Source organism: Peromyscus eremicus, chromosome 15 (assembly GCF_949786415.1).
Source record: "Peromyscus eremicus chromosome 15, PerEre_H2_v1, whole genome shotgun sequence".
Classification (NCBI taxonomy): Eukaryota; Metazoa; Chordata; class Mammalia; order Rodentia; family Cricetidae; genus Peromyscus; species Peromyscus eremicus.
In genome coordinates this window covers 2,072,471-2,093,798 of record NC_081431.1, presented here as the reverse complement: position 1 = coordinate 2,093,798, position 21,328 = coordinate 2,072,471, and the positions used below count along the sequence as shown (strand labels likewise).

The 21,328-nt window shown below is 52.1% G+C and overlaps 1 protein-coding gene across 1 annotated transcript in view; it reads left to right on the top strand.

Annotated features, from left to right (window-relative positions):
- Lamb3 (laminin subunit beta 3) overlaps positions 1–19,607 on the top strand; it is a 42,008-nt gene extending 22,401 nt beyond the window's left edge. The window contains exons 7-23 of the mRNA XM_059280930.1: positions 668–731; positions 1,018–1,211; positions 3,265–3,385; positions 4,004–4,192; positions 5,648–5,803; positions 6,351–6,547; positions 6,907–7,018; positions 7,723–8,101; positions 9,769–9,929; positions 10,011–10,228; positions 10,442–10,639; positions 10,952–11,096; positions 14,550–14,757; positions 15,133–15,274; positions 15,643–15,819; positions 16,502–16,655; positions 19,096–19,607. Of these exons, the coding sequence (XP_059136913.1) occupies positions 668–731; positions 1,018–1,211; positions 3,265–3,385; positions 4,004–4,192; positions 5,648–5,803; positions 6,351–6,547; positions 6,907–7,018; positions 7,723–8,101; positions 9,769–9,929; positions 10,011–10,228; positions 10,442–10,639; positions 10,952–11,096; positions 14,550–14,757; positions 15,133–15,274; positions 15,643–15,819; positions 16,502–16,655; positions 19,096–19,232 (2,952 nt within the window). The 3' untranslated portion in view covers positions 19,233–19,607. The remainder of the gene's footprint in view (positions 1–667; positions 732–1,017; positions 1,212–3,264; positions 3,386–4,003; positions 4,193–5,647; positions 5,804–6,350; positions 6,548–6,906; positions 7,019–7,722; positions 8,102–9,768; positions 9,930–10,010; positions 10,229–10,441; positions 10,640–10,951; positions 11,097–14,549; positions 14,758–15,132; positions 15,275–15,642; positions 15,820–16,501; positions 16,656–19,095) is intronic.
- The last annotated feature ends 1,721 nt before the right edge of the window (positions 19,608–21,328 follow it).

Sequence of the window (21,328 nt, the reverse complement as noted above, 5' to 3'; positions counted from 1 at the left end):
TGGGATATGCCTGGAAGTCACATGTGGTGAGAGGTTTGTAGAATAAGTAAAAACCTACTCAAAACTGATGGTGATCAGGGTGGCCAGCACGGAGTGCTCACTTAACCCACATCTATCCAGTCACATCTTAACATCTCCCATGCATGAAAGTGCCAGACAAAACCCACCATCATGTATACAAAAGTTAAAAAAAAGTAACAATAGGGCTGTGAGATGGCTCAGTGAGTAAAGAGCATGCCGTGCAAGCCTGATGCCGTGAGTTTGATCCCCAGAACCCATGTAGAGGTAGAAGGAGAACCATGCCATGGTACATCGTGTGCTCCCCCACACACCATAGTCACACACCAATATTAAAGAAAAAATTAAAACTGATAATGAAATAGTATCATCAAAGCCCTTCTCTGCAGTAGATGATATAGCAGGTAGACCTGCATTTTCCAGCACACACACACACACACACACACACACACACACACACACACACACCCCTGTGCATGCTCTTTTAGGATCCAGTGGTCATCTACAGTTCCCGAACAGGTGCCCACGGTCTGTCTCAGGTTCCCTGAGAAGGGGTATAAGGAGAATGAGGACGGGAGGGAAGGAAGGTGTCTGAGCTTGGTGCATGCTTCAGTCCTCTGTGCTTCTGACCTTTCTTCTCTCTGAGCAGGTCCAGCTTAACCTTATGGATTTAGCGTCAGGTATCCCTGCATCTCAAAGTAGAAAGATTCAAGGTTGGTTTGGCTCTTCTCCCTCTTTCCCATGGGACTGTTAGTAGGGGCATGAAGCAGCTTGGGACCCAGGTCATGGAAATTTCCAGTTCCTTCCTACATATGCAGTGCGGTTGGGAAGTAGTGCTTGCTTGCCCCACTCATCCTCCAGGAATGTGTAGCATGGTGTGGGAAGGCTGAGGGCTGGAAGGTCTGTGGTATTATGGGAAGGTAGAAAAGAGGGAGACTCTATTGGCCTTTAACTTCCTGTCTCTGTTCCCCCCCCCCTCCTTGCTGGTGCCACTCTCAGAATTAGGTGATGTCACAAACCTAAGAGTCAACTTCACCAAGCTGGCCCCTGTACCTCAGAGGGGCTCCTATCCACCCAGCGCCTACTTTGCAGTGTCACAGCTACGTCTACAGGGGAGTTGCTTCTGTCATGGACATGCCAACCGCTGTGCCCCCAGCCCTGGAGGCCCTACAGGCCCCACCACTGCTGTGCAGGTGACAACCGAGGGTGGGAATGGCAGAGTGGAGGGAGTGAGACCGGAGCAGACCCTCCCATGAAGCAGGGCAGCTGCTCAGTTTCAGTTGTGGATATTGCTGGTGACATAGCTCAATGGTAAAGCACTTGCCTAGCAAGTGAAAGGCCAAAGCAGGGTAGGGAGATAGGTTGGGGACAGGAGCTGGGCATGGTGGTGCATACCTAGTAGGCCCAGCACACTTAGAAGGTAGAGGCTGGAGGAATAGGAGATCAAGGTCATTTTCAGCTACATAGTGAGTTTGAGACTAGCTGGGCTCCACACCATCCTGGTTTTTGTTTTTGTTTTGCTTTGTTTTGTTTTTAAGTCTCTAAGCAAACACAAAAAGACATAGGTATTTAGTAAGTCTGCAAGAACAAAAGTAAACCTACTGTCAAAGAAATCCACGTTGTATACTTTAGGTCTGCCACATGGCTGGGCATGGTTTCAGCTTCAGCTGCATGTAGACATGTGGGCACAGGGGAAACTGAGGCAAAGTCTCTCACCCTGGGTCTCACAGCATTATTATAATATGGAAGTTGCTGCATATCTATGAAAATATTGCTGTGAATTATGAGATACGAGAGACAAAATAACCTGTCTGGACCTCTACTCTTAGATATTCTGATTTCATTACTGATGTTTGAAGCTCCAGGCTGTTGTAATGTCCTGTGGTGTTGAGAGGCACTGGTCTTGGGGTTTAGTCATCTAGCAGTAAGATGTGGGGCCAGGTAAGAGGTCAGTGCTTAGTATGTACACAGAGTCCACCCTGAGCACCCGCCAGTATCCATGCGGGAGGGATGGGTAGAGAAACTCCAGTTTAGCAGGATCTCGGGGTTCACTGTGAGCCCCAGTAGGAGGACCCTGGGGAGAGGAGAGACTCTGCAGTGAAGGAGCACCAGGACATTTTGTTTGCCCTTCCCAGGGCGTTAGCTTGTCTGCCAACCTAGGGAGATATGGTGCTCAGCCTGGTGGCAGAGAGGCAGGAGTCACAGCAGGCAGCTGAGGAGGGAGGTGAGTGGAGAGAGTGTCTCAGTTTCGGCTCTCTGCCCACTTGTGGGACAATTCCTGTTGGAGGCTGCAAAGGAGCCCAGAGGGAATAGGATCTCTTAGGGCATAGAAGACAGATTAGGGAAACCTAAGGCCTAGTGGGAGGAACTCACAGGACTGCACCAATGCCTCAGCCCTGAGGGTCAAGGTTCAGGTGGAACTTGGTTAGGGCTATGGTATTTATTTGTAAACCACTGCCCAGGTGACTGTGCATACAGCCAGCACGACAATTTATGGAGTTAAAGGGACCTGGGCAGGCCTAGGAAGGGGGAATAAACATGCCCCACTTGGCTGGTGAATGTAGAAATTAATTATGGCAGGCAGAAAAACATTAGAATTGGCCAATGGGAAATGCCAGCTTGCATGGGGAGTGGCTAGAGGTTCAGCTGTGGCAGAAAGGGAAGAGGAGCTGAGAGTGAACAAGTCCCCGAGTGCCAGGCTGTAGAGGTGGGGCTTAACTGGGGAAGCAATTAGCATACAATAGTGGTTCTGTTTTTATATCTTAATGAGTCTAGTAACAACTCACCATGCATGTTCTCCCAGCCAAACAGCTTAGTCATGGATTGCCAGAACGAAGCTGCAGAGAGCCCGCCGGACTCCAGAGTCCCACAGTTCATTAGCACAATGTCCACCGCCTTCCACTGAGCTCTGGCATGTACATCACAGGTGTCAAACCTGTGGAACCCTTGCTAATATGCAGGACACCTGCACACTCGCATGCATGTACACACATACTCACGCTGCCCTCCCACGGGCACACAGCATGAGTACTCACATAAAGATCCAGGCCACCACAGTGTTACAAGAACTGGGTGAAGGCTAAAGCATTTAGGTGTGGTGTCCTGGGGGCGGGGGGGTGGGGGGCGGGGGGTTGTGTCTAGGCAAGGTCTGGAAGGGCAGGCAGATTGGTCTGCAGGAAGTGGGCAGGTCCAGCCCTCAAGCTTTCCTGTATAAATCCTTTCTGCTAACCACTGCCTCTCCCCCAGGTCCAGGATGTCTGCATCTGCCAGCACAACACAGCTGGCCCCAACTGTGAGCGCTGTGCCCCCTTCTACAACAACCGGCCATGGGGACCTGCAGAGGGCCAGGATGCCCATGAGTGCCAAAGTAGGAGCCTGGGATCAGCTCCTGACCATAGCAACTGGGATGGGAGCTGTATCTTACCTGGAACACTGGGACTCTGCTTTTGTTGCTTATAACTGAACTGCAAGCCCTGCATTCAGATCTCTGGTTTGCAGTGGGGCTGGAATCCCCTCACAGCCTCCATCCCTATTCTGTCAGTCTGGAAGAGCCAGGCTTTGGTCCCTGCTAAAGCCATGTGCTCCCCCAGAGGCACTGTGGCCCCTCCAGGCTCCTTGCTCTGTGTTAGACACATTCAGCTTCTAGTGATCACATCCCTCTACCTAATGGCCCTTGGATACAGAACCTTCATCTGTGCAGATCACAAAGTGGCAGGGACCCATTTGTGACTGTGCTGAGGGCTAGAGCGCATGTCAGGACCTCCTTTTTTTCTGGAGTCCTCCATACAGGATGGGACGGCCTGAGTGCTTGTCCACTCAGCCCTCTTCCTGGTCATACAGCCCTCTCCCAGTCTCCCTTGAATTTGGGCCCCACTTCCCTGCTGTGCATGTTTCAGAGTTGATAGAGGTGCCAGCTGCTACTTAGGGGCCTGCCATGGTGGTCTGCTTTTGCCCCATGGAGTCAACCTTGGATCTCCCTGTCTAGGGTGTGAGTGCAACGGGCACTCGGAGACCTGCCACTTCGACCCCGCTGTGTTTGCTGCCAGCCAGGGGACACATGGAGGTGTGTGTGACAACTGTCGGGACCACACCGAGGGCAAGAACTGTGAGCGCTGTCAGTTACATTATTTCCGGAATAGACGACCTGGCGCTCCCATTCATGAGACCTGTATCCGTGAGTAGGGGCTTCAGGGACAGGTTGCTATCCACTCATTCTCCCCAGTTAGTCCCTGGGGACATGGAGGGCGTCAAGAAGCATCAAAGCCTTGGTCCCGAGGAAGGACTTGTGGGATTGTTTTAATGCACCTGTGCTCTGCTGAGTAGGTCACTCTCTCTGGGTTCTGGACCAATCAAGCAATGAGCTTGCTGGTCAGTATACACCCTTTTCAGAGGGCACAGAGAGAAGAAAGCGTAAAGTGCAGCTCCTGCCTTTGGAGTCCACACACGGTGAACCGCTGTGTCTGTGATGCTGCTGTGGGTGTCGTGTGCACTGCTTTTGTTGAGAACTCCTCCACCATGAAGTTCGCTCTCTCTCTCTCTCTCTCTCTCTCTCTCTCTCTCTCTCTCTCTCAGTTTTTCAAGACAGGGTTTCTCTGTGTAGCCTTGGCTGTCTTGGAACTTGCTTTGTAGACCAGGCTGGCCTTGAACTCACAAAGATCTGCTTGCCTCTGCCTCCTGAGAGTGCTGGGATTAAAGGCGTGCACCACCACCGCCTGGCTATGAGATTATATCTTAACCCTCTGGCCCCTGCACAATGACTGGCAAATCACTATGGTTGAGTGTTTGTTGATTGAATAAATGAGTGGAATGGCTTAACAGGCCCACCAGGCCACTGGATTAACCTAGGACCGTGGTTCTCAACCTTCCTAACACTGCGACCCTTTAATACAGTTCCTCATGATGTGGTGACCCCCAACCATAGTATTATTTTTGTTGCTACTTTGTAATTTTGCTACTATTATGAATTATAATGTAAATATCTGATATGCAGGATGCCTGATATGTGACCCCCAAAGGGGTTGTGACCCACAGATTGAGAACCACTGACCTAAGAGAAGAAAAACAGGATAAAAGTGCTTGAGGCCAGTTTGATCAGGAAAAACCTTCTGGACAAAGAATCCTTGAGTTTCGAAAGGCGTGAAGGGGTCAAGGAGTAGGCAGGAGCTAGGCAGCTTGCTGGTATTTGTGTCTGGAGAGTGAGATAGATGTGAGTCTGACTCTGTTTCCCCCCCTCCCAGTCCAGTCTCCAGTATGTTAACATCTGCAAGCACTGGTTTTCTCATCCGTATGACAACTCCTGCCTGTTGAGGTTGCCATGAGGATTGGGCAGGGCAGCCTGTGAGGGTACCTGCTCATTGTTTGGAACATGGTAGTCACTCTAGAAGTGATGAGCACAGAAGCAAGAGTGTAATACTTAGCAGGAGTCAAGTGCTGTCCCACCTGCTTTGTGTGCATCATTTAGTACTCAGAAGGAATTTCTTTCTCTCACGTGGCAGATGGGAAAACAGGCACAAAGGGTTCCAAGCTTGGCTGGGGTCACGAGGCTGGAAGCCCACGGTAGAATGGGAGTTTGGAGCAGCCCATCCTGGCTCCTCCTCTGAGCTCTGACTTTCCTTTGTTTCTGACTCAGCCTGTGAGTGTGATCCAGATGGGGCTGTGCCAGGAGCTCCCTGTGACCCATTGACTGGCCAATGTGTGTGCAAAGAGTACGTGCAAGGAGAGCGCTGTGACCTTTGCAAGCCTGGCTTCACTGGACTCACCTTCGCCAACCCACAGGGCTGCCACCGTGAGTAGAGGGCCTGGGAAGGTGTGGTGTGGTGTGAGGCAGGCTGTATGGGTCTTTGGAATGTTCTCATCAGAGGAAGCCCCACTCCAGGTACTGTGTGCTGCACCAGTGTCCTCCAGCAAGTGGCAGCACAGGCCTGGGTTGGAAGGTGGGTTTGAGTCAGTCTGTGCCAGGGTGGGCGGGCCAGTTGCCAAGCTGCCAGGTGGCTGGGAAGGCACAGTGGCCCTATGAGTCAGCCATGTTATGCACAATGACAGGCCCTCTGACTTCAGGCTGGTCTGATAACTGAGCTCAACTTTTGGGGGACGCACTGGCTCTGCACAGCATTAATTAGCCCTGCATTCTGTCTGCAGAGTGAGAGTCTGGGACACAGTCCCCAGAAGCAGGGCCAGACAGCCTGGTAGGAAGGGTCCCTGAGGGTACGTTCTCCAGTAATACACAGAGCAGGTGCTTTTCCAGGGCTAGGCCCTCTCTGGTACATGTTTTTTGGGGCCAACCTCTCTGTGGGAGCCTGTCTATGCTCACCAGCCCTCCCTCCCTCCCACAGGCTGTGACTGCAGCGTCCTAGGTGCCCGGCGTGATATGCCTTGTGAGGAGGAAAGTGGGCGCTGCTTGTGCCTGCCCAACGTGGTGGGCCCCAAATGTGACCAGTGTGCCCCTTCCTACTGGAAACTGGCCAGTGGTAGGGGCTGTGAGCCCTGTGCCTGTGACCCACAGAACTCCCTCAGCCCCCAGTGCAACCAGGTATGAGCAACATTGGCCCAGGGGCTCTTCAATCACGGAGGGGTCCTGCCTGCTAATGTCTTTACCTCTCCTTCACTGCTCTCTGGCCTTCCTACAGTCAGGCAAGGCTACATCTGTCTCCTTACCCCTTGGGGGAGGCCACCAGATGTCCTTCCCTCTGTGGTTCTCAGCCTTGGGCCAGGCTTGTCCCCCACACCGTCTGCAGCTCAGTGCTGAGACTTGACTTTGGGCTTGTCTTTCAGTAAGAGCCCTAGTTTTGGGGAGCACCAGATCTGTAGAGCAAGGGTCTTAGACACAGCACCCAGTAGGAAGGCCAGAAAAACACTGGAAGGGTCCCCCATGGCATTCTCTTTATTCAGTTTACAGGGCAGTGCCCTTGTCGGGAAGGGTTTGGTGGCCTGACATGCAATTCTGCAGCCATCCGTCAGTGTCCTGACCAGACCCATGGAGATGTACCCACGGGGTGCCGAGGTGCGTGCTTATTACGTGGTCAGGTAGCTGGCATGTAGCGGGGTGGGTTAAGGGGTGCTTGGTGGAGGGCATTGACGTGGTTGGGCCTCCTGTACTGATGGCTTGGGCAGCTCTGAGAGCATCTACACTTGAAGACTGCCTGGCCTCCCTGTGCCTGAATCAGGTTATCTAAGGTGGTCCTCACAGTCCAGGATGGGGTCTGGGGACCTCCCACGCCCCGAGAGCAGCGGCCAGCAGCAGTAGAGAAAATGGGTCCTGAGGAGGACTGGGGTGTTTTCCTGGGGGCCTATAGATCAGCAATGGCATGGGACTAGAGTAAATTCCAGTGTTGATCTCAGCTCTGCCTTGCAGGCCTTAAGCAAGCTGCTCCCCTTTCACATTTCTTCCTCTTAAGGGGGAGGTACCATGTACTGAGTCCTTCTATGCCTCGGTTGCCTCCTAAACAGAAGCAGGAAATCAGAATGTAAATGCACAGTGGGTGTGCTGGTCAGATGGGTTCACATGCATGTGAATGTGTCCCTAAGACCAGGCCTGGCCTGCCATGGATGCTAACGACACCTCTCGGCTAGTCCTGTCAAGGCTTTCGTTCTAGCTGCTGTCATCTGATAGTCTATGTCACTTACGCAGACCCCGTTCCTTCACCCTCATCATGCTCCTTCCTCTTCCTGACCCCAGCCTCTGAGTGTCCTTTCTCTTGGCTCTAGCCTGTGACTGTGACTTCAGAGGAACCGAGGGTCCCGGCTGTGACAAAGCCTCAGGCCGCTGCCTCTGCCGCCCTGGCTTGACTGGGCCCCGCTGTGACCAGTGCCAGCGAGGCTACTGCGACCGCTACCCAGTATGTGTGGCCTGCCACTCTTGCTTCCAGACCTATGACATGGATCTCCAGGAGCAGGCTCAGCGCCTTGGTGGTCTCCATAATGCCACTGAAGGCCTGAGGTCGGGGACAGGTCTGGAAGACCATGGCCTGGCCTCTCGGTTGCTAGATGCCAAGAGCAAGATGGAGCAGATCAGACAGATCCTGGGGGGCACCTCTGTCACAGAGCAGGATGTGGCTCGGGTGGCAAATGCCATCTTGTCTATCAGGTAGGTCTTTTCCTCACCAAGCTGTTGGTAGGATCATGCCAGTGAATTTGGGTGAGGGCCTCACTGGTCCATTCTAGTGCTTGGGCATTTTTATGCATACCTTCTCTTAGCTACCAAGGCAGGTCTGTGAAGGTGGAGTGGTGGTGTTGATTCCATTCTGCAGATGTGGAGACAGGCATGGATGTGGTGAGCTGTGCAGACACAGACCCAGAGCTTGAGCCCAGCATTCCTCCTGAGCCTGTACTGCCAGTGGGATAGTCAGCCTGGATTAGTCACCTTGGCAGAGGGCACCCATGAGGCAGGGCACTAAAAATATCTCTGAATTTGTCTTTAGAATGGAAGCGGCCCCACCCACACCCCCTCCTACCAGCAGAGGCGCCTTCTTTGGGAGCTCGGGTTCTGGAAGCTTCTATAATTAGCTTGTGTTCCCTGAGCATTGGTGGATGGATGGTGCCAAGCCCAAAAAGAATAAGAGGCTCTGTTACCCATGGGGGTGTTAGGACATCGTTGGCAGGGTGGGGTGGGGGTGGGGAGCTCTGTGGATGAGCTACAGCTTGTTGGAAATTGTTCATTCATTCATTCCACATTTGGGTATGGGTGTGGGTGGGTGCACATGAGTGTGCATGTGTATACAGAGGCCAAAGCAGGATGATAGGTGTCTTTTGCTGTCACTGTATGACTTCCTGCCTTGAGACAGGGCCTCCCGCTGACTCAGAAGCTCACTGCTATCATTAAGGTCCAGCTTTTGATGTGCATACTGGAGATTTGAACTCAAGTCTTTATACTTGCAGAACAAACATTCTTATTCACTGATCTATCTCCCCAGCCCTTCCAAATAGGTTTTTGAGAACCCAATAGGATCCAAGTATTGTGCAAGGTACCAGGGTCATTCAAATATTAAGATATGGTCTTCACATGCCAAGGGCTAAGGTGTCTGTCTTGTAAACAGTAATGTGCTACATGGGGTATGTTAGAGAGCTAAGATTCTCACAGGGGAGGCCATGGTGGCCTTCACAGGGGAAGGGTATATGACCTAAGTCTCAGAATTAGATGACCAGTCCACAGGTGGTCAATGTACTGTGTCTTGGTAGACCCTGAAAGGGCATGCTATGCCTGAGCAAGGCTGTGTGGTGGAGATGTGTTGGATGGGGAAAGCATGGTGGTGTAGCAGAGGTCATGAGGCATGAAGACAGAGAACCATTGGCTCTCAAGATTAGGACCCAGGATCTGGAGTGACACTCCAAGCCTCTGTTAGATGAGAATGGCCGATGAGCATGCAATGGGGTTGGAGCTCCTTGGGGGAAGGTTGGCTACAGAGGAGAGATTGGGAACCATCTCAAACATAAGGTGAAAACTGAAATCAGCCTGGGGAGCCAGCAGGGTGGCTCTCTTCAGGGAAGCCAGGAACAGCCCGGGAGATGGAGGTGGGTCCCAGACGTTAGGCTGACAGAAGTCAAGGAGAGAGCGCATTCAGAGTCACCTGCAGAGAGATGAGGTAGGCTGTGCCTTGACTCTAGCTTGTCTGAGCCTCTGCCAGGCAGAATTCTCAGTAGCATGTGGATTGTTCCCTCTCATACCTGTGTAGAAGGCCCTTCCCCATGCAGTCTGCTTCTCCTGACTCTGTTACAGCGTCTCCCTATATTTCAGCAAGTATTCTTCTGCCTCAGGCGAACTCTTCAGGGCCTGCCGCTGGACCTACCCTTAGAGGAGGAGATGCAGTCCTTCCCTGGTGACCTAGGGAATCTGGACAGAAGTTTCAATCGCCTCCTCCTCATATACCAGAGCAAGAAGGAGCAATTTGAGAAGTTGGGCAGTGCAGACCCTTCAGGTGAGGATAGGGGCACAGGCTACTCTCCCTAGGGAGAAAGGGCCCTGCTCAAGGCCTCCAATCCCTTTCCTTCTTCCTCAGGAGCCTTCCGCATGCTGACCACGGCTTATGAGCAGTCCTCCCGGGCTGCGCAGCAGGTGTCCGACAGTTCCAGCCTGCTGAGTCAGCTGAGGGACAGTCTCAGAGGGGTAGAAGGGATGGAGAGTCAGGCTGGGGGAGGAGGAGCTGGAGGAACCCAGCTCATGGCCCTGCGCCTGGAGATGGCTTCGCTGCCTGACTTGACACCCACCATCAACAAGGTGATTGGGAATGGAGTCCAGTGTCCTAAGCCCTCATACCTGTAATCTGTCCCATTCAGAACCTACCCCACTCCTCCTGACCCTATGTCTGTGCTGTGCACCCAGGGGTTGCCAAGGAAACATGGTCCTGGTTGCCATGGAGATGTGTGGATGTTTAGTGTGGGATGGGAGTGGTTGTGGAGGGGCCTCTTTGACACCCTGATCTCTCTACAGCTCTGTGGTAGCTCTAGGCAGACAGCCTGCACCGCGGGAGCGTGCCCTGGAGAGCTGTGTCCCCATGCCAATGGCACAGCCTGTGGTTCTCACTGCTTGGGAGCCCTGCCCAGAGCCAGAGGGGCCTTCCACATGGCGGGGCAGGTAGCTGAGCAGCTACGGGGCTTCAACTCCCAGCTCCAGCAGACCAGGCAGATGGTAGGTACCACAAAGTATGGGAGCAAGAGGCAGAGGGTGCAGAGTCCCTTGAACAATTCAGAGTTCACATTTTACAGTCAGGAGAATAAAGTTCAGAGATCTCAGGTGATTTGTCTAATGCCTCACAGCAAGTGTAAGGTGGAATTTGGAGCTGATATCTTGAGCTTTCTCTTAAAGTCCTACATAAACATCATTTGCAAACTGGGTTGGTTGCAAGTCCCAAGGGAGAGAATGCCCCACAGATTCCTTGGGAGCTGCCAAGAGGCTCCTTGAAGGCGATGTCCTTTTCTGACCCACGTTGTGTTTTAACAGATTAGGGCAGCTGAAGAGGCGGCATCAAAGGTCCAATCAGATGCCCAGCGCCTTGAGACCCAGGTGAGCACCAGCCGCTTGCAGATGGAAGAAGATGTCCAGCGCACACGGCTTCTCATCCAGCAGGTCCGGGGCTTCCTCACAGGTGAGCTTCTTTCACCTCCGTGGGTGTTCTGGCTCCCATCTGCCCTAGTTCATTAGCCTACTACCTCCTTCCCGCCATGTCTGCTGCCCACTGGCTTGGTCATTTCTCCTCCCTGGTCTTCAGCTATTGATTTTGTTGCCCTTCTACCCTTCTTCCAACTGCCCCACCTTGTTCTTAGATGAAAAAAGGCTTCTTTCTTGACCTCTGTCCATCTATTCTCTTTGTTTCCTTTGCTCACTGGGTATTACTTTAAATTTGTCAGTCCACTGCAGGGTCTTTCCTGGCCTGGGATGAATGGTTCCAAGGTTACAGTTTTAAATGCTACCTCCCCAGAGAGGCGTTTTATAGTCTCCCTGTCTGTGTATCCCTCCTCCCCTCTCCTGTTCATCCCTCCACTCAGAAATGGCTGTACAGTCCATTATGAGTGTGTCTCTAGGACAGCCAGGATGGATGTCTGTTTTGTTCATGGCTGTATCTCTGGCACATATATAAGATTGGAGGTTGAGTGAATGGATGAATAAAGAAATGAATGGATGGGCCAAGTCCTCTCTTCGGTGGCCTAGAGGATGAAATAGGACTTGATTGGGGCAGGTTGTTTTCTTGACCTTATCTTTCTCTTGAAAATGGAGTTAGTGGTATTCTACAGGTTTATCCCAAGAACCGAGTAACTGCTGTAAAGTGGACTTTGACAAATTAAAGGTGCCTCTGGATTGTGAGTTGATATTGTTAGCTCTCAGGTCCCTGCCAGGACTTTGCTTGGCTGGAAGCCTGGTTGATATGAGCTGAGGTCTGGGCACAACAGCGACTGCTCATGCTACTACTGAGTGTTTTTACCCCAAATAGGCCAAAGCTGTCTCCTGGGTGCAGATAGCAGGTCATACATAGAGCTGTAGATGGCGCTACTCGAACCCAGGAAGGGTCTACAGAGGCCCTGTGACTTAATCAGGAGGATGTCATGCATAAAGCTGTAGATGGCACTACTCGAACCCAGGAGGGGTCTACAGAGGCCCTGTGACTTAATCAGGAGGAGCCTCTAGGAAGCATGTTTTCTGAGTGCAGGGCAAAGGTGCCTGGCATGTAAGGACAAAAAGACAACCAAGGTTTGGGGCTTGAGACTGAATAGCTTGAGACTTGTGTTAACTTGAGCAGGCCCCAGTCAGGCTGGGAGGGATTGACTTCTCTGTGTAGCCTGGGATCTGCTCCTGGGAGCTGGTGGGAGCTTCCAGGCATCTCCTCCCTCTTAGCCAGGCTGCACCTCTGATGAGTTCAGCAGCAGAGAGAGGATGGGCCTGGCCTGAGAAGAGGCTTGGCTGTGTGTGGGACTCCAGAGACTTCTCACAGCCACCACTTGGTGGATTCTAGTCTGCAGACCCACGGCAGGAGGTGCCAAACCCAGCTGCTACTGCTACAGGAGAGAGTGTCAGGCCTATGGAGGAAGGAGGAGTGATGTCTTTGCTAGCGCTTAGGGTGGAATTGAGGAAGTTTCCATATGGGGCTTGTGGAGCAGTTACTAAGTACAGGCAGTATTCAAGGGGCTTTGTATCACATTCCTTAACCCTAGCCACTCTAGCTAAGTGCTGCTATTACCTCCAGTTCCCATGTGAGGAATGCACAGAGAAGTTAAGTAGCCAGAGGGTATCCAGCTGTAGGTGTCTCACATGTGCGTGCACACACACACACACACACACACACACACACACACACACACACACGCCTCCTTACTTTTGATGTCTCTTTTCCTCCACTCCCCCCTCCTCCGCCGTATTATCTCCCTTCCATCACTTCTTCTGACCTGACTAATTTCCCCCTTTTCTCTAAGATGCTGCTCAGGTTCCCCAACCATCCAGGAAGCCTCCCTGGTCCTGGGGGAAGTGCCCCCCATCCCTGGCCCAGTGTACAACCCTGCAGGTCACTCAGGATTATGCTTCATCTTTTATGTATCCCTCATTCCCACTACATTTTGAGCTCCACAAGGGCAGAGTCTTACTGGATCTTTGCCTTAACCGCACATGCTGTACGTGCTGATATTTACTGGGCCCACTCTGCCTCAGAAATGAATGCATGCTGCTGCTGCAGTTGTGAAAAACACAGGAAGTGTCTGACCTGGGTAGGGCTATGATCCTGGCAGGAGGCTTTCTGGGAAAGGTGTCCGTTCAGCCCCATTTGGAGAATAGGGCATTGGGCTCCAGGAGGGGGCTGCATCTCTGGGATCAGGATCCCCGTGGAGCTATAGGTGAGGTGGGAATGCTTAAACGACCAGGGCTGCACCTTGGGCTTCTGTGGTATGTTGCTGCATAGCCTAGGACATCCTGTCTCCTTTCTCCCAAGAAGGTCCTTCTACCTGGTGTGAGGAGGGCAGACATGGGATAGGACCTATGTTACCTGCTGCCTGTGAAGAGAGGCTGGCCCCAGAACCATAGAGGAGTTCAGGCCAGGCTAAACTATCTGGTTGAGTGGACACTTCTTTCCAGAGTGATATCTGTAGAAGCAGCCGAGAGATGGGAAGCTATCCCCTTTGTACTTGCCTCTTGGGTCTCTCTCTGAGGCACTTTGTAAAAACTCTTGCTAACTGATGGTGACATGCCACAGCTCATGATGGGGTGGGGGGTCACTCAAGGCACTTCGCAGGTCAGGAAACTGAACCCAGGTGGCCTGAGTAGTGAAGAGCGAGTGCTCTTTCAGTCTTTCATTTACTCCTCAAATGCAAAGGACCTCAGAATGCCTGGCTTGAGCTGGGATCTGGGGACACAAATGGGACAAAACCCAGTCTTTGTTCTCGGGGGGGTTCATACCACAGCAGGAGAAGAGAGCCAAGCCAGGAAGTGTTTTCAGGGGAGTTGGGGGACATGCCACTGTGGCTAGTGAGAAAAATGAGGTGAGGGGATAGGAATGCTGGTTCTAGATTCTATTGCTAGACTGGCCTTTCTGAGACGGTGACATTTCCGGGAAAAATGGCAATCCTTTTCTGTCTTTGCAAAAATGAGCACTTGGCCTGAAGATGGGTGCAGGGACGGGGTCTTATTGCCAAGGAAGCAGCTCCAATTCCTGGATGCTCCCTCCCAATTTGGAGCTGATTATGTATGTGCTGCTGGCATTGTTCAGTACCAGCTGCCTGGCACCACCTCCTCCTCCAAGCCCACAGCTTCCTATGGCACCAGACACTTAGCTGCCACAGCTGTGCCCACGTCCCTCCTCCCTTCAGCAGAACATAGGACAAGAATCCCATAGCGTCCCGGAAACACACCACCACCACCACCACCACCACCACCACCACCACCACCACCACCAGAGAAAGGTGCCTGGGTTTGTCCAGGAGCAGGGCTCTTGGGGAAACAAAACAGGGGGCGCTACAGGAGACACCCTCCAGGGATGCTATCCAGCCTGGAGGGGCTGTGGATCCTAGAGGAGATGAGTGGGGCCTCTAATCTGATGGTTTGGCTGGCTTTCCTCCAGACCCCCACACAGACGCAGCCACCATCCAAGAGGTCAGCGAGGCAGTGCTGGCGCTCTGGCTGCCCACAGACTCAGCCACAGTGCTGCGCAAGATGAAAGAGATCCAGGCCATTGCTGCCAGGCTCCCCAATGTGGACCTGGTGCTGTCCCAGACCAAGCAGGACATTGCACGGGCCCGCAGACTCCAGGCTGAGGCTGAGAAGGCCAGGTATGACCACTGGCCCCAGTGCCTTCCTAGTGGAACTGAGTTCATGTTTGCTCCCCAACCTTGTGGCTGGGAGAGGGGTACAGGGGCTGTAACATGGGGGGGGGGTTACTATGCCAGGGAAGTCAGGGTATCTGCAGGGTTCAGGCTACATTTCATTCACATGACCTCATACTTTACACAGGGAGCTTGTGTCCGGAGAGTGTCGTGAGCATCACTCTCACACTCACCTGCCCCTGGGTGGGTCCTGTGGGTAAAGAGTTAATGCTTCCCTTGTCTTTGTCTGCCTGAGAACAATGTTCTCCAGGGCCGGTGAGAACTGAGCTCGTATTTGTTCATTTGCTGCTCACTCATTCTCCTTTCCCTTCCTTTCCTCAGAAGCCGAGCCCATGCTGTGGAAGGCCAGGTGGATGATGTGGTTGGGAACCTTCGGCAGGGTACCGTGGCTCTGCAGGAAGCTCAGGACACTATGCAGGGCACTGGCCGCTCTCTTCGGCTCATCCAGGAAAGGGTTGCTGAGGTGAGGCATTAGAGCTCCCCATGTTTGGGAATGAACATTTAGGTACAAGAAAAACGTGCTAGAATGTGACCTGGTTAGACACCACCTAGTTAGATACACTTGGCTTGGCTTTGAGCTTCAGACTTGTCTCACCCGTCTGGGATGCAAAAGCAGGGATGGACTATGAGCTGCATTGGGAATGATGTCAGTGGAGCTGGAAAGGGGAAAAGCCTGGGTACCACTGGGCAGGGAGCATGGAGTCAAAGCATCATGGTCAGATGTGACAAGAGAGTGAAAGACCAAAGAGTGAGAGACAAGCTGGGGAAATGAGTTCCCTTGATGCCTGTGAGACCCAGCACAAATCCCAATTCTTCTATCTTTCCACAAAGGTCCAGCAGGTCCTGGTGCCAGCTGCAAGGCTGGTGAGAGGCATGAAGGAGCAGATGAGTGGATTTTGGGCACGGATGGAGAAGCTCCACCACCAGTCCCAGGAGGAGCAGGCACAGGCAATGCAGGCCCAGCAGCTTGCAGAGGGTGCCGCCAAGCAGGCAATGAGTGCCCAGGAGGTACGAAGAGGGCAAAGTCATCCCAGTGACAGGAAACCAGAGTGGGGCTCCTGAGCAGGAAGGTTACTACACCTTAAATAAGACCGCACAGGACAGAACCAGAATGGTTCAGGGTGAACCCACACACAGCCTGTGCCTGAATCCCACCCCTGCTCCTCTGGGTAGCTGGTGCAGGACACAAGGATCATCCTAGATGCTGTCCCTTTATGAATGAGGTAGTGGCTTGTCCCCAGGTCCAAGTTTATCTACAAAGTATTTCCCTTGATAGCCGCTCTGGAGCTTATCTCCTGAGTCTCAAACAGACACCCTGGGCTCCGTCCTAGTTAGAATCAGGGCAAAGAAGATCAAAGAGCCATTTTGGTATCTCAGGTGTACCACTTGCTTTACCCGGGGCAGGAACACGGGCACATGCAATCCTGGTCTAGTGACCAAGTTGCCAACACACTTTGATATTAACCTGCCATTTGTGCCTGGCAAGTATGGTGGGTCATGACACAAGAGGAGGAAAGACAAAATTTTAAGACATCCCTTGGGGCTCAGAGGTAGGGCATTATAGGCAAACCCAACCCTTGGGGGAAACCAACTAAGGCCGTGCGCTGATTTGGGTGTTGCCAGTTAGCCACTGGCATTTAGGACTTTAGATGATGTTGATGGCAATATTGAGAATGACCTACCTCTACAGGGCTTTGGGAGACTCAAGCAAAAGTATACAGAGTTGAAAGACCGGCTGGGTCAGAGTCCTATGCTGGGTGAGCAAGGCAGTCGAATCCTGAGCATCAAGACAGAAGCAGAGGAGTTGTTTGGGGAGACCATGGAAATGATGGACAAAATGAAAGGTGAGCATGATTCAGGAACATGGACTGTTGGGCAGTTGCCATGCATGACTTTTTAAAAATATTTTAAAAGTTTTTTTTTTTGTGTGTGTGTATGTGTGTGTGTGTGTGTGTGTGTGTGTGTGTGCAATTGTGTGAATACACATCTGCCATAGCATGTCTGTGGAGGTCAAAGGGCAGCTTGCAGAAGTTGGTTATCTCCTTCCACTTTGTGGATTCTGGAATCAAATTCAGGTTATCAGGCTTGGTGGCAAGTGCCTTTACCCACTGAACCATCTCACCATCCCATCCCATCTGGGGCTCCTAAAACTCATTCTTATTGGAACCAAGCCAGCAGTGCTAAGGGAATGAGAGCAGCCAAGACTCACTGAGCAGCTAGTACATGGGATGAGACTGCGGATTGCAGGGATGTGCTGGTCCCATGGGCTGAGAGGCTCACAGTCCAGCTGGGACCTTTTCTCCTGCTACCCTCAAAATGAACACTTTGCTATGTAATGACACATGTGTCGGTGATAAAGACGCAGATCTCTAGGGGCTCAGAGGACAATCAGTGCCAGAGAGAAATGTTCAAACAATGAGGAAGAGGTGCAGGCCTGGGAGGGGCTAGAGGATGATGAAGGACCTTGGGATGATGGCGGTGAGAAAGAAGAGGAGTGTTCTGAGAATGTGACAGGCCTCACACCCTCAAGGAGAGGAACGTAGGATAGGAGTCTGAGGGGGACAGTAGCATGGTCCCTCGATGCCCCAGTGCTGAGGGTGGACGTGGACACAGTAGTGACAGTCTATGGATGTGATGGTGGGACCATTGAGTTGGTGTGTCCAGCAAATGCCACACACATTATTCCTCTGAATTTCAAGAAAAATAGTTGGCAAGTCTCATTTCTAGCCAGATGGACACTATAAAAGAGATTAGGTTGGTGAGTTTATGGTGAATTGGTGAGAGGTGTGGCCGTATATAGAGTTGGAGGCTGGCCTTATCCCGCAATACTGTGTCAACAGATAACAGTTTGTTTATCATATCTGAAGATGGCAGACAATTACACCGGGAAAGAGAGTCACTGCAAAAGTCTACAAGGTGGGCTGGAACCGACTGGATGAAATTATGTAGGAGGGGCAGTTACCTCTGCCACTGTTTGGGCCTCTGTCACTAAACCATGGCTTGGGTGAAGCTTCTCTGTGCATGGCTTATGTCACCGGAAGTACTTTGTAACTGGCAATGGTGGCAAGCACAAGCTGTTACTCACCTGAAAGAGACTCAAGAGTTCTGAGTCACCTCGAGTTGTTCTAACGCAGCAAAGTCTTGCTCACTGCCGGAGGACTTAACAAATGAGAGGCATCTGGGTGAACAGGAGGCAACCGCTCCAGGGTGACAGTGAAGTGACTTAGCACCTGGTGTGGACTGGTCCCAGCAAATGGAAAAGGCTCAGCTCAGAGCATGGGAGCAGGAGTTTATCTACTTGTTGGGATTTGCCTTTGTGGGATCCTCTGGGACTGGGGGCCAAGGAACGGAAGAGTAGCTGTTTAACATTATGAGTGTTTCTAGCGTCTATCAGCCTGAAATTCCATGTGGAGTTCCACTGGCTGCATATCAGCCCAGGCTCAATGCTGCTGCAGTCTGCTGGGGGTGGTGAGGCCTACCTCATCTTCAGAAAGAATACTGACAGATCTGTATCCATAGGAGAGGAGTAACCAGGGTAGGCAGGGAAAGGGGTGCTGTAGCAGCTGAGGAATTGAGGTGTTTGTCTTGGACATACTATCCCACAGGAGCACAACAGACACACTCCTATCCCCAGGAGGTGGGCGTGGGGCAGCTGTGTGGGTGGAAGCAAGAAGTGGCCAGATTTGGACTTAGTGAGAAGATGACTTCTGACATAGCTAGGGCCGCTCTATGCTGCCCTGTGAGGCAGTCCACACCCCCTCCTTACTCCTGGTGAAGTCCAGGCTATCACAGTATGGATAGTGGGGACTCCTGCGTGAGGCTAGACTGTCTGGGTCACTCTGGAGAACTTCAGACCTTCCGTCTTAATCTGGGGATGATATGTGAATGCGCTGGGGATGGGGAACGACTGCATTTTCCTGGAGGACATTTTAGAGAGAAAAAGTGGTAAAAGATCCGTCACCTGGCCAGCTTTTTCCAGCGTCCATCTGAAGGTCATTGGTAGGATTCAGAGGTCTGCATGCCCGACTTGGGTTGCTAATCTTCTGGCAGCAGGCTCCCTCATCACCCTAGTATAACCGGGAGTCCGGAGTGGAGGAGAGGGACAGGCAAAGGGAAGACCGAGAGCAGGGCTGGGCCTGGGCCTGCCAGGTTTGAGTGGGATGGGGCTGGAGAGGTGGGTTGCAGGTGAGAACTGTCTGCTTCAGTGGTTGACTGTGCTCAGGGGAGACTCTTGTCCCGGCTGCCTCACCTTCTGATTTTTCCCCATGGCTGTTCCTGCCTTAGACATGGAGTCAGAGCTGCTTCGTGGGAGTCAGGCCATCATGCTGCGCTCGGCAGACCTGTCGGGGCTGGAGAAGCGCGTGGAGCAGATCCGCAGTTACATCAATGGGCGTGTGCTCTACTATGCCACCTGCAAGTGACCTTAAGCCCCAATCTCATGCACATTCCCCTCTGCCTTGGAAGCGCACACTGGGGGGTGGGAGGCGTTTCCTAACCCTAGGACACTTCGATACCTTTGATAGTGCCATCTGGTCACCCGGGTGTGCTGCTGTTTGGTATCTGACGGCCATTGAGCCTGTGTTTACATGACCACGTTCAATGGTGTGTGTGTCGGGGGGGGGGGGGGGAGGCCAGCTATCACAGCTGAAGGCACTCCAGCTCAGGGAGCTGGGCTGTGTAGTGTGCCCCCATACCTACTCCTGCCCTCCGCTGTAGTGGAATCTGGGATCAACACAAAAACTAGACAGAGTGATGTACAAATACAAAGCCCAATAAAAAAAAATCTTTGAACAGGAGCCTGGAAACTCAAGAAGAAAATGATCTGACTCTGCATTAAGTAACCTCTGTCACCTTTTCTGCCTCCCGTTGAGGTTCCTGTGGACTCAGTCCTATGGCTTGCCCTGATTACTCAGTCTAGCTCAATTGGCCCCTGGACTCAGGCAGATTGTGCTCCTCTGTCTCAGGACTGGAGTCCATCTGTTTCCACTTTCTCAGTGTCCTCGGCTCTACCCAGGCAGCGTAGGAGAGGAGAGACTTTTGTTGGCAGTCCCCAGCCTGTGATTGCCCAAGGTCTGGGGCTGGTACCAGGAGAGAAGAGACTCTCTAGGTGGCAGTCCCTGGCCTGTGATTGCCTACAGCTGAGGTTGGTATAGCAGATCTGGAGGCTCTCAGCTCCCAGCCCTGAGAGCCAAGCTTTTGAAGTCAGAGTCCTGTAGATGCAGACGCTCAAGCTAGTGATGTATTTTCTCTTGGTTTTAATCACTAGCAGCCAGGGCACTGGGCAGCTCTTAAACTCCTTAGCTTTCATTGCACCCCGTGTCCCTTAAGGCTTGGCAGCTCCTTGGAACTCTTTAGCCACCAGGACCCATAGTTTCTTATCTTTGGCTCCTGGAAACGTCATTCATGTCAGGAGGCTGTTGCCTCACTCCCCGCTGCTGGCTTCCTGCTGGTATTTCTGCCATTTCTTCCTCATGTTACCACCTCAGGCTTGAAAGGTGGCCTGAACAGTCTGTACAGCTGAAAGGAGCATGGAAGGATGCACTGTCATTACACAGCCCTCCACATTTGCATGAAGGACTGTGTCTTGGTCAGTGTTCTACTGCTGTGAAGAGAAGCCATGACCAAGATAACTCTAATAAAGAAAAGCATTTAATTGGGGCTTACTTATAGTTTCCCAGGTTTACCATTAATGTCATGGTGGGTAGCATGGTGGCACGTAGACAGGCATGGTAGCTGAGGGTCCCACATCTGGATCTGAAGGCAACAGAAAGAGAAAGACACTGGGCCTGGCTGGAGCTTTTGAAACCTCAAAGCCTGCATCCAGTGACACACTTCCTCCAGCAAGGCCACACCTACCCCAACAGGGCTGCACCTCCTAGTCCTTCCAAATAGTGCCTCTTTCCAAACATTCAAATATATCGGCCTATCGGGGCCCGTTCTTATTCAAACCACCACAGGCTGTGTTTGTATGAATCACAGGCCCTTCTGCTGAGCCGAGTGCTCCTTCTCTGGCCCGGGTAAAAATGGCTTATAGAGTTCACTGAGGCTTGTGATGGTAGAACGTTTGTCGTAAGTGGTAAAAGAGTGGTACCCGGAATATTGCCTTCTGAAGGAGAGCTGTGCTTCAGCAACAAGCAGCTGTGCTGTAGTGCGGCTTCCTCAAGGCATCCCTGTGGGTTTAAAGTAGTCAGGATACAATGAGAGCATCCGTACAGCTGTTAGAGAGGAGCTGCTTCTCCTCTCTCAACATTTATTATTTAAGGGAAAATAAACATTAAAAGGGTTGCTTATAGTAATGGCCTGTTTCTAACATTAACATTGTGTTAACAGAATTTAGTGTTCTGCACTTAGCCAAACATCCTTGGGGGAGAATTGGGTCATTTTACTTGTCCTAGAGGTAGGGCAAAGGCTTAAAACTGCTTGTAAAATGACTGTGTATGTTGATATGAAGTGTCACATTTGTGTGCTAGCCATGGTCCAGGCACTGTGCTGGGCACTTTCCCTCCTGCCCTTTTCC